Raw genomic sequence first — 11,117 nt, forward strand, 5'->3', positions numbered from 1 at the left:
AGAATTTTTGGAGTTGAAGTTTTTGGGGTATATGCCACGGAAGAGGCGGGACGTGATTTTGCACATTAGTTTATTTCCGGTCCGTGTTGCGAACGCGCAACCCAGGGGCACAAGTCGGAAGCACAAGTATTTGCCTGTAAGCCTCATTTGTTGATAAATAAATGCATTAAAAAAAAACGAACCGGAAACAAACTGTTGTGCAAAAAAAAAAAAACAGTCCCGCCTCTTTCGTGGCATATACCCCATTCAATGGGTGTCAATTGGGCCCCGCCCTTTTGACGTCACATGATAGCGCCCCTTTCCGACTACGTAACGTAAAGACCTGTGTGTGTGCGCGTGCGTTGCCTCTTCAAACAAGCGGCAGAATAGTTCCGTCGTATCTACCTCACAACTCGCACTCCTGTTTCAAAGTTGGACCTTCTTACTTAGGGAAACTTTTTCCAACACATCCTAACTATGGCCGACGGGTTGGGCGAGGTCAAAGCGCACAACGGCGGCGAGGACGAGCGGACCAAAGGTTCGTACCGCAGCGCACCGGAGCCTCTCTCCAGCCGTGTGAAGCGGATAGTCATGGACAACCTTCTGGTGATCATGACCGTGGCGGGAGTCATCATCGGCGTCTTTATCGGCCTCGGCGTGCGTAACGCGGACCTCACCCGCACTCAAATGATCTACATCGGCTTCCCCGGTGAGCTGCTTATCCGGCTTCTAAAGATGATCATCATCCCCTTGGTGGTCTGCAGTCTCGTGTCCGGGGCGGCCAGCATCGACCCCAAAGCATTGGGCAAGCTGGGCGGCTGGGCGATGCTCTTCTTCTTGGTGACCACGTTGATCGCCTCGGCCATCGGGGTGGTGATGGCATTCATCATCAAACCGGGTTCGGTGACTCTGACTAAACCTAAAGTGCCGGGCTTGGATGACAACGTGCCCGAACCCAAAGAGGTCATCGACTCCTTTTTAGACTTGATCAGGTGAGTGAAACCCTCGAAATCAATTGAAGTTTAGTTGTTGCTTACTACTCTTCCGGTAAGCCCACGTGAAGCTCTTAAGCACATGGCACGTTGTTTCTAGCACACTTGCTGTAATGTACTCATGTAGTTGCATCAGCTCATGTTGCTACAGGCTAAATTAACACTCATGACCCAAAGGGGGGGTCCTATCATGTCCTCACGCACATGTTCCTTTTCTTTTTTATTTACATATTTGTTTTTAAGATTTAACAACTAAGCTCAGCTCAAATGACGTTTATGTAAAGTGGTGAAAAAGCACATGACGGCACAGTCCTGTTCAGTAAAAGCTTGACTGGAAACAATTTCACACGCCCCCTCCTTTAATCAGGTCCTTATTAGTATAGGAATAGAAATGGGAACCTCCAAAAATGGTCACTTTTCAGGAGACTTCCAAAACGGCATGGTTGTTCACCGTTTACAGTACATCATCAAAGAGCGCAAGACGTTTCCAACGCTCATTTGTGAATGTGGACAATTCCGCGCTTACGTCACAATGCAGTTTGACTACTTTAACAATCTCTGTGCGATATGAAGAGAAATTGGACATAATTGGTCCAATGTTTGATGAATGTCCTTCCAATCAACTAAGAGGCACTAAGATTCACATTATTAAAAATGAAAGAACCAAAAATACATATGTATATAATTTAATTCTTAGGTCATCTTAAAATTGGACATTACATGCGAGTTAAAACGTGTCAAAATATCAATCGCGTGTTAACAGATTTTCCCAATGAAAGTAATGTAATGTGACATGAATGAATAAATTCTGTCGCTAAACATGCAACATGCTAACTATGCAAGCAATATTTGAACTAACATTCCTGTCATACAGGTGTAAAATTTATAAACACTGACAGTATACAACAGACAAAGCTTGCTGCTAATCTGAACTTGGTATCAATACTTAGCAGTCAGCACTCTGCAGCCATTTCAGTATTTATGTCATTGAAGTGTAATTTTGTGAAAGAAATCATGCACAGTTGCACACTAGTAAAATATGTATTATTAATTGTGGTTCAAAACTTGGATAACAATTCCTGTTGAGGTTTATATCTAAGTATTTTTAGTTAAGATCAAATGTTCATATAGCCCGTTTATAGCCCACAGGCCATAGGTTGCTCTCCCCTGAACCAGAGAGACATAAATCAGACTAAATGTATCCTCAGATGAACACTCTTACTCTTTTGCATAACACTATCTGTCGAGAATAACAATAGTTTAGTTAGGTTGGCATGCAATTGAAGCTCGAGTTCCAGGTTTGGTAGCTTGAGCAAAGTTGGGTCAGTGAATAATCAGCATTGGCATACACACAGATTCACACTGGGACATTATGATAATAGAACAGCAAGCCAGACCCGTGTCTCTTATTATAGCGAGCCCTCTCAGTTGGTGTCCTGCTGTCTTTACACAAGAGAGCCCATGTGGTAGCATGACTACTGCTGTTCAACAAAGCGTAAAAGCCAAAACAAAAAAGGGGCCTGCTGGTCAACCGGCGCACTCGCTGCGTGTTCGACACGCCTTTATTTCGTACTTATCACTGCAACGCTTCCTGGAGACACATCAGACACATCCGTGTTGGCTGTTCCCGTCTACTTTTGTTTGTTTTTCCCGCTCGAAGATCTGTACCGTATCATAGATGAACAGTCAAAACACTAGTAGTGACTATATAAATGCCTAGCAACAGGTAATTAGCTGAATAAGTTGACATAGTTTTGCATACATCCCCTAGCCCCAGAGGCAAATAGTCTGTATGCTCACAAGCCACAATGCAGAGGACACCAGCACATGTGCGATCTATTGCAGGAGCACAATGCCTTTGCTCTTCTTGTGTTACTATATTTTCTCCTCTTATGTCAAACTACAATTATTTTATAACTTTTGATGTAGTACACACGTCACAGAGTATTCCAAACATCCTAAAATTGAGGGAATAAAAATGAATTTAAAAAAAACAAAACAAAAACAAATGTATGAGAATACATCTACAATATGAGAAACAGTCTGGATTTTTTATTTTAAAGAGAAAAACAGTAATATTATGACCAAGTCAGAATAAGATGGGAACAAAGTAATTTGACAAAAACAAACTTGAAACGCTAGGAGAAGGATGTCTTAATATCACCCAAAAAAATTGTCATCATTTTACAAGGATAATGTGAGAATAAATTTATGGGAAAAAAAACATGATTTGAAAAACATTTGCATTTATGATGTCACATTAAATGATGCCATGTTACCATATTATGCAATATAGGGAAGTCAACATTAACCATTTCTTGACAATGATATGTTATATGTGACCTCAATAGTCTAAACATGAAATTCTGATGAATATTACATTTGTGGAATATGAGTTATGAAGCATGAATAATGTACTGTATTTAGACTAGTGGAGCCACTATTTGTTTTAACTTCCCCTTTAAAAGGAAAAAAAATGTGTACCAGTACATTTTCTTTTTTTCTTCTGAAATGAGGCGTCAAGTCATCAACTTTCTTTTCAATATGTTCAAATGTACCTGCACTAGTCTAAACATGGCATTCTGATTAATATTACTTTTGTTGAATATGAACAAAATGAAATCACGCAAACATTTCCTTAGTGTTGCATTAGTGGCCGTTTATCCTGTGATCCAGTTACACGCTGTCCTCTTAAACACGACTTGTTCAGTCTGGATGTGGCTTTGTGAGTTTCTTTCAAAATGGATGAAAATGGCCGGAATGAGCGTGTGGAGTTAATTCCTTACAGACAGCGAAGCTGGGCCACATGGAATTTGCTCTTTTGAGAGAGTTCTGTTTGACTTCAGGTTGTTCACTGGAATTAAGAAGAAGATTATGATGCTTAACAACCTCAAGTTGGTACAGGTAATCATTTATCACTCTCCAAATCAGCTGCTGAACCAAGTTGACCCAGATAAACTTTCCATGGCTTTGCGAGTTTGCGTAAACGCCTGCTCTACAAGTTCAGTCCCTCTATTAGCCTTCCGTTGCATTGTTTGTCAATAGATCTTGTTTTTGAGAAACTTGCCGTGGATAGCGTAAATTGTTCTAAATCTTGTGAAACTGGTGCTGAGCTACAGTGGAGCTACCATGGACTGCTAAACCTAAGCTGTCAAATGGTGTCACATCTGTATGATTGATTACCGAAACTAAATAATTTAGGACACCGTATATATTAGAAGTGGTGGAAAACGGGTTGAAAGCCTGATCAAGTCAAGTCAGGTTCATTCGTATAGCATAAAAGTGTCTCACATGCCCACACAATGATCAAAAACATCCCGTGGTTTAAATGCGCCCCCAGTGTTGTGATTCTATCGCAATCATCCACAGGGCAGCTTTATGTTGTCACAATGAGATGCTTTGAAATTGAAATGTGTTCCTTCGAGGACTGTGGATCTTGTGTGCGATACGGTTCAAAGACCATTTCAGTTTGATTACGTGCAGTGACATATTTGAAGTCAAAACAGATTTTCTGATTCAAATCGTTTTTCGCGACACCGCACGCTCCTTTCTATTTTGTTGGATATTTGGCGAAATGCTTGACTTGTGTGACTTCAACAGGCCCGACACTGCCAAGCCAAATTGAATCACTTGTGCTTTTAATTACCGTAATCGCAAACAGGACTTCATCTGATTTTCATCTGAATCATGTGATGCTCAGGAATGCCATGTGTTTGTAATTCTTTGTTCTCGCAACAGGAACATCTTCCCCTCCAACTTGGTGTCCGCTGCCTTTGAGTCTGTAAGTACTGCGTCTGTCCGTATAAAATTTTAATTAGGAAATGTTTCCTCGCCGTTCTCAAGCTGACAAAGCAAACGGTCTCTCATTTGCAGTACGCGACAAGCTACAAGCTAGTGAATGTAAATGGCACCCGTAACATAACAGTGGAGAAGGTGAGCAGGGCAACATGAGTGCACCTCATAAACTGCTTTGAGGTTGCGTCTTTGAATGTGTCCTGACAGTCTTGTGTATCTGTAGGTTCCCTTTGGAACCAACCAGGACGGGATGAATATTCTCGGTCTGGTGGTGTTCGCCATCGTCTTCGGTGTGGCTTTGAGGAAGTTGGGGGAGGAAGGCGAGATCCTGATCAGGTTCTTCAACTCCTTCAATGAAGCCACTATGGTGCTGGTCTCCTGGATCATGTGGTACGGTTTTGAGTTTCACTGGCTGCAAGATGTTCGAAAACCTTTCATTTGTCAATTGCTTTTCAATGGCTCTACTCGCTACTGACATTCTATCTCTTAACAAGCTTTGTGTAATTTTCTCCTGTCTTTTCTCAGGTATGCCCCTTTCGGTATCATGTTCCTAGTTGCTGGCAAGATTGTTGAGATGGATGAGGTTGGCACGCTGTTCGCCAGCCTGGGAAAGTACATTGCGTGCTGCATTGTCGGGCACGCCATTCACGGCCTCATTGTGCTGCCCGCCATCTACTTTGTCATCACGAGGAAGAACCCATACACCTTCCTGTGGGGAATATTCACAGCTCTGGCCACAGCATTTGGAACGGCCTCCAGGTAAGGAACTTGCACATTCCCAATCTCAACAGTTGGAGGTAGTGTAGTGCTGTCATTATCGAATACTTTTAGAATAAATTATTCAATCGATTAATCAGATTCATTTTAATTTTGCATTAAAGTGTATTACAAAAGCAACCCCCCCACTCCCAATTAGTGTTTATAACAGTAATGGTAATGGTGGTTATTTTGTACTTCGTATATAGTGTCGTATTGTGATTAAACACAGAAGATAATCAGTCTTCTTTCATAAAGGACTAAAGAAATCAGTGAACAATTACTGTTGATATGCTGAAATCAGAGGATTTGGACAATTTTAAATAAAAAATGGCTTCAGGCAATTACTCAATTAAGAAAACAGTTGTTGATTAATTTGATAATCAATTACTTGTCGATTAATCAATTCATTTAGACAGCTCTAAGACAGTGCAGAACACTCCAAATCAAATCTGTAAAATAAAATATGGATGAATGGAATTAAGCAGCTGATAAACAGATAGGGGCCCTAAGACAGAACCTTGTGGAACGCCAATCCTGATAGAAATTAGAACAACAGAAACCAGACGAGGGATTTTGGATCCATGTTTCTGTTTACATCTGCAAATCCTTCTTAAACTTATGATGCCGGTCTAATCTCACCCTGTAGCTCCGCCACGCTCCCACTGATGATGAAGTGCGTGGAGGAAAATAACGGCGTCTCCAAGCAAATCAGTCGCTTCATCCTCCCCATCGGCGCCACAGTCAACATGGACGGCGCCGCATGCTTTCAGTGCGTGGCTGCCGTTTTCATCGCTCAGCTCAATGACTATTCTTTAAACTTCATCCAAATCATTACCATCCTGTAGGTATCCCGTGCGCCCACAAAAGGACATTTTGTGATGGTTTTGCCATTTTGTTTGTTGACGTCTTTCTTCTTCTGCCGTTGAACCAGCGTGACTGCCACAGCATCCAGTGTTGGTGCGGCAGGAATACCCGCTGGCGGGGTGTTGACCCTCGCTATCATCCTGGAGGCCGTCAGTTTGCCCACCAACGATATCTCCCTGATCCTGGCTGTTGATTGGCTCGTGTGAGTATAGTGCTATTTTTATTGTAATTTTTTTTTGTGAGAGGCTGGAACGATTTAAAACCATTTCCATTCATCTCATTGAATGGGGAAGGATGACTGACAATGTTTATATTGTAACAAGTAGAGTTGAGCCAGCAGAAAGAATTTGAATTATTGTTACACTGTTTGTCACTCAGTATCACTATCAAATTATGCTTGTTTTCTAGTACAATTCTTAACTGGTTGCCGTTAATAATTTATCCCATCTTTGTGTTGCAGTGACCGCACATGCACAGTACTGAACGTGGAGGGCGACGCCTTTGGAGCAGGACTCTTGCAGTTCTTCGTAGACCGCACGTCCAAACGAGAGGAAGGAGCGGAGCCGGGCGAGGCCAACCCAGCCTCGCCCGCCCCTGAGCACTCGCCACTCATTGAGATGAAAGGCATTGAACATAGGGACAACACAAATCCACACATTTGACGTCGTTAAACACGACCATGGAAACTGCAAGGAGACACTATGGACCTTTCCCTCTCTGTCTACATCGGAAAAAGGTTTATGGAGCGAGGATGTACTTGATGAGCACATTTTAAAAATTGTAAGCAGGAGAATTCCAGTATATGGACAATCCATCTGTTGACTGTAAGTATATTTTCTGGGGATATATGAATGTAGAAGAACAATGATTTCCTGTAAGGTACAATATGTCCCAAATAGTAATTTATTGGAGGTTCTTTTGTTAAATTTGAAATCTCTTTTCCTTTACTGTCATGTCAATGGCCCGTGCGAGCTATCCAGAAAATGTCATCACTTTTTAATTGACTTTAAAAGGTTCATGGCAAATGAGTATCGAAACCGTTTTTTTTTTTTTTTTGCCAAACATTCTCATCCCTAACTGCTGTAATTGAAAACTATTCAAAATGTTTTATTTGTGTGAATGTGTGATACCATGTTGGTACTGTAGTGGTTACTTGGTCAGTCATACAGATTTGACATTATGTTCCACTCTAACCTTGGGAATGTCTGTCCCATAAAGGAGGAGTTTGCAGTTTTTAGCCTCACGTGCATGAGCGTGATGCAACTAAGCTAATGTTAGCGCCAACAAAAAGCAAATGTTTGCTAGCCACGGTTGCTATATTGGTAGCATGACTTACTCGTAATATTGTAACACCAAATACCTGTTTGATATTGGTTTTGGAATGTGATTAATTCACCAAAAAGCGGTGATAAATGAAACATACCAGTCGAGCAGAAATGTTGCTCATTCCGCATCATTCCGCAGGCCCTTCCCTCTGATTCTGTTTGCTAATCGTATGCCCTGTTGTTAGCTAGGAAGGGATGGGCATTTTAATGATTTTTTTTTTCCAGAGGTGTGTATAGTATTTCAAAATAGTTCTAGAAAAGCTGTTGAATCCTAAGCTAACAGTACAACGTGAGGCTGTGCGGGTCAGCGGCAAGCCAGTGAAAGGCAATTAAGTAATTGTGATCTCTCGTGGTAAGGTTGTGCCATTAAAAACAAAAACAAAACTGCAGGGGTTCCCCTTATTTTGGTGGACGTTTGACTTGTTCGAGTGCCTAAAATGAGCTCATCTGAACTCTGTGTTAACCACAAATACAGCATTTTGGAACAGGTAAAACCTTTATGATTGTCAGCCCCAACAAGTTTCCAAGGAGATTGAGGAGGAAATGCAGCTCATAACATACACACCACAAGATAATCGCTTAGGATAATCTTTTAATGAAATTCAATAGTCTGGCCTGAATGTAATCATAAGGACGGTAAAAATGCTCATATTTGGTCCAATTATTGTATCCGTGCTTAAGAGTGAAATGAAAAGCGCCTCCATTGGCTTGCACTCCATTTTTTCCTCAGTGTCTGTTGTCTAAAGATGCTTTGAGTAAATCTATTTCGTTTTATGCCTTCCCTTCTGTTCATATAGTTGCGTGAAAAAAAAAAAAAAAAGAACAATAATTCTAACACTATATTTATATATGTGCTAATGTACCAATGCCAAAATAATCGGACCTCGATGTCACTACATCTCAGGTTGTTCTTATCTCAAAACCAAAATTCCTATTGACTCTCTGAGGAAGATTGAATAATTTTTTTTTTTTTAGCTGAATGGTTTTGTTTGCTTTATTTTTTAGTGCTACGTTTTGTTTATGCAGCACAAAATTGAGTGGGAAAGTTTAACCGCTTGAATTAAACAATAAGGCTCTGTATCACTATGATAATTCCATCCATCCATCCATCTAATTCCGCTTATCCGGGGTTGGGTCGCGGGGGCAGCAGCTTAAGGAGGGAAACCCAGACTTCCCTCTCCCCAGCCACTTCAACCAGCTCCTCCGGTGGGATCCCAAGGCGTTCCCAGGCCAGCCGAGAGACATAGTCTCTCCAGCGTGTCCTGGGTCGTCCCCGGGGCCTCCCATCGGTGGGACATGCCCGGGACACCTCCCCAGGGAGGTGTCCAGGAGGCATCCGAACCAGATGCCCGAGCCACCTCAGCTGGCTCCTCTCAACGCGGAGGAGCAGCGGCTCGACTCTTGAGTCCCTCCCGGATGACCGAGCTTCTCACCCTATCTCTAAGGGAGAGCCCGGAAACCCTGCGGAGGAAACTCATTTCGGCCGCTTGTATCCGGGATCTCGTTCTTTCACAGCTCGTGGCCATAGGTGAGGGTCGGAACGTAGATCGACCGGTAAATCGAGAGCTTTGCCTTTTGGCTCAGCTCTTTCTTTACCACGACGGACCGATACAGAGTCCGCATCACTGCAGACGCTGCACCGATCGGCCTGTCGATCTCCCGCTCCATCCTGCCCTCACTCGTGAACAAGACCCCAAGATACTTGAACTCCTCCACTTGGGGCAGGATCTCATCCCCGACCCGAAGACGACACTCCACCCTTTTCCGACTGAGGACCATGGTCTCGGATTTGGAGGTGCTGATCCTCATCCCAACCGCTTCACACTCGGCTGCGAACCGCCCCAGTGAGAGTTGGAGATCCCGGCTTGATGAAGCCAACAGCACCACATCATCTGCAAAGAGCAGAGATGCAATGCTGAGGCCACCAAACCGGAACCCCTCAACGCCTTGGCTGCGCCTAGAAATTCTGTCCATAAAAGTTATGAACAGAATCGGTGACAAAGGGCAACCTTGGCGGAGTCCGACCCTCACCGGAAACGAATCCGACTTACTGCCGGCAATGCGGACCAAACTGACAACGGTCGTACAGGGACCGAACAGCCCGTATCAGGGCGCCCGGTACCCCGTACTCCCGAAGCACCCCCCACAGGACTCCCAGAGGGACACGGTCGAACGCCTTCTCCAAATCCACAAAACACATGTGGACTGGTTGAGCGAACTCCCACGCCCCCTCAAGGATCCTGCTGAGGGTGTAGAGCTGGTCCACTGTTCCACGGCCAGGACGAAAACCACACTGCTCCTCCTGAATCCGAGATTCGACCTCCCGACGGACCCTCCTCTCCAGCACCCCCGAATAGACCTTACCAGGGAGGCTGAGGAGTGTGATCCCTCTGTAGTTGGAGCACACCCTCCGGTCCCCCTTCTTAAAAAGGGGGACCACCACCCCGGTCTGCCAATCCAGAGGCACTGTCCCCGATGTCCACGCAATGTTGTAGAGGCGTGTCAACCACGACAGCCCCACAACATCCAGAGTCTTTAGGAACTCCGGGCGGATCTCATCCACCCCCGGGGCCCTGCCACCGAGGAGCTTAATTCCATTAATAAAATACTTGTATTTTATTTTTAATTCAATGATGCTCCTGGTCACCTTTGGGATATGTTTTTATGCTATGAATATATTTAAACTTCATCTAATGTGTTGACTTGACTTTTTTTTTTTTTTTTCTCTCTCACCCTCTTGTGGTGTACTGCAAACGTCCTTATCAGGGGAGTGGCACTCTTGTCACACAAGTTTTGCTCGAATTCCTGCTTTTAAAATATGCAAGGTCACACTAGTGAATGAAGAGGTAAATAAAAAGCTGCCACTTTTCCAGCTGCTACACTTGGTACAAATGTTTATAAACTATGGTTGCTGTCAATTTATGGAATTCCGTTATTTATATTGCACAAGGGGAGGGTGGGCAATGAAGTTTTTTTTTCATTTGAAACAAACCTTTTTTTTTTAAATGTTTCAATGGTGTTGTGAAGCATTTTTACCGGGTTGTTGTTTCTTTGCAAATTAAAAAGCTCAAAAGCATTTTGTCACCGTCTTCTGTGAGTTTGTTCATCCATGTTTGGAAATGCTCTGAAAGTCCACCATTAAAGTCAGAAGGGCTGTGCTAAATGGGAGACTATAAACAAGCACTGCTGTTTATATATTGGGCAATGATAGAAATAGAATCACATTTATATGCATGTATGCTGCATCGACAGGTGCAAAGCTACTTGGTGTGCTACTTGGCAGCGACAAAATATACCGTACTGCGTCTTATATAGCACACAAGTCCCATATTAGTTCTGATTCCAGCAGGAAAAGGTCCCATCATAGATGGATTGCGCCCCCTAGTGTTCAAGACAAAGCCCA

The 11,117-nt window shown here is 43.3% G+C and overlaps 1 protein-coding gene across 1 annotated transcript; it reads left to right on the forward strand.

Annotated features, from left to right (window-relative positions):
• Positions 1-310: 310 nt before the first annotated feature.
• Positions 311-10,790, forward strand: slc1a5 (solute carrier family 1 member 5). Its single transcript, XM_077540206.1, has 8 exons — positions 311-971; positions 4,710-4,752; positions 4,845-4,904; positions 4,990-5,156; positions 5,292-5,525; positions 6,172-6,366; positions 6,457-6,591; positions 6,850-10,790. Exons 1-8 carry the CDS (start codon positions 457-459, stop codon positions 7,049-7,051), a joined length of 1,551 nt encoding a protein of 516 aa, XP_077396332.1. The 5' UTR covers positions 311-456; the 3' UTR covers positions 7,052-10,790.
• The last annotated feature ends 327 nt before the right edge of the window (positions 10,791-11,117 follow it).

Source organism: Festucalex cinctus, chromosome 13 (genome assembly GCF_051991245.1).
Source record: "Festucalex cinctus isolate MCC-2025b chromosome 13, RoL_Fcin_1.0, whole genome shotgun sequence".
In the NCBI taxonomy this organism is placed as follows: Eukaryota; Metazoa; Chordata; class Actinopteri; order Syngnathiformes; family Syngnathidae; genus Festucalex; species Festucalex cinctus.

What these genes read in the sequence shown, in the direction of transcription:
- slc1a5 (XM_077540206.1), top strand. Translation starts at nt 457, where the DNA reads ATGGCCGACGGGTTGGGCGAGGTCAAAGCGCACAACGGCGGCGAGGAC. An exon ending in TCCTTTTTAGACTTGATCAG is followed by an intron (nt 972 to 4,709) that starts GTGAGTGAAACC and finishes TTCTCGCAACAG; the next exon opens with GAACATCTTCCCCTCCAACT. An exon ending in CTGGCTGTTGATTGGCTCGT is followed by an intron (nt 6,592 to 6,849) that starts GTGAGTATAGTG and finishes TTTGTGTTGCAG; the next exon opens with TGACCGCACATGCACAGTAC.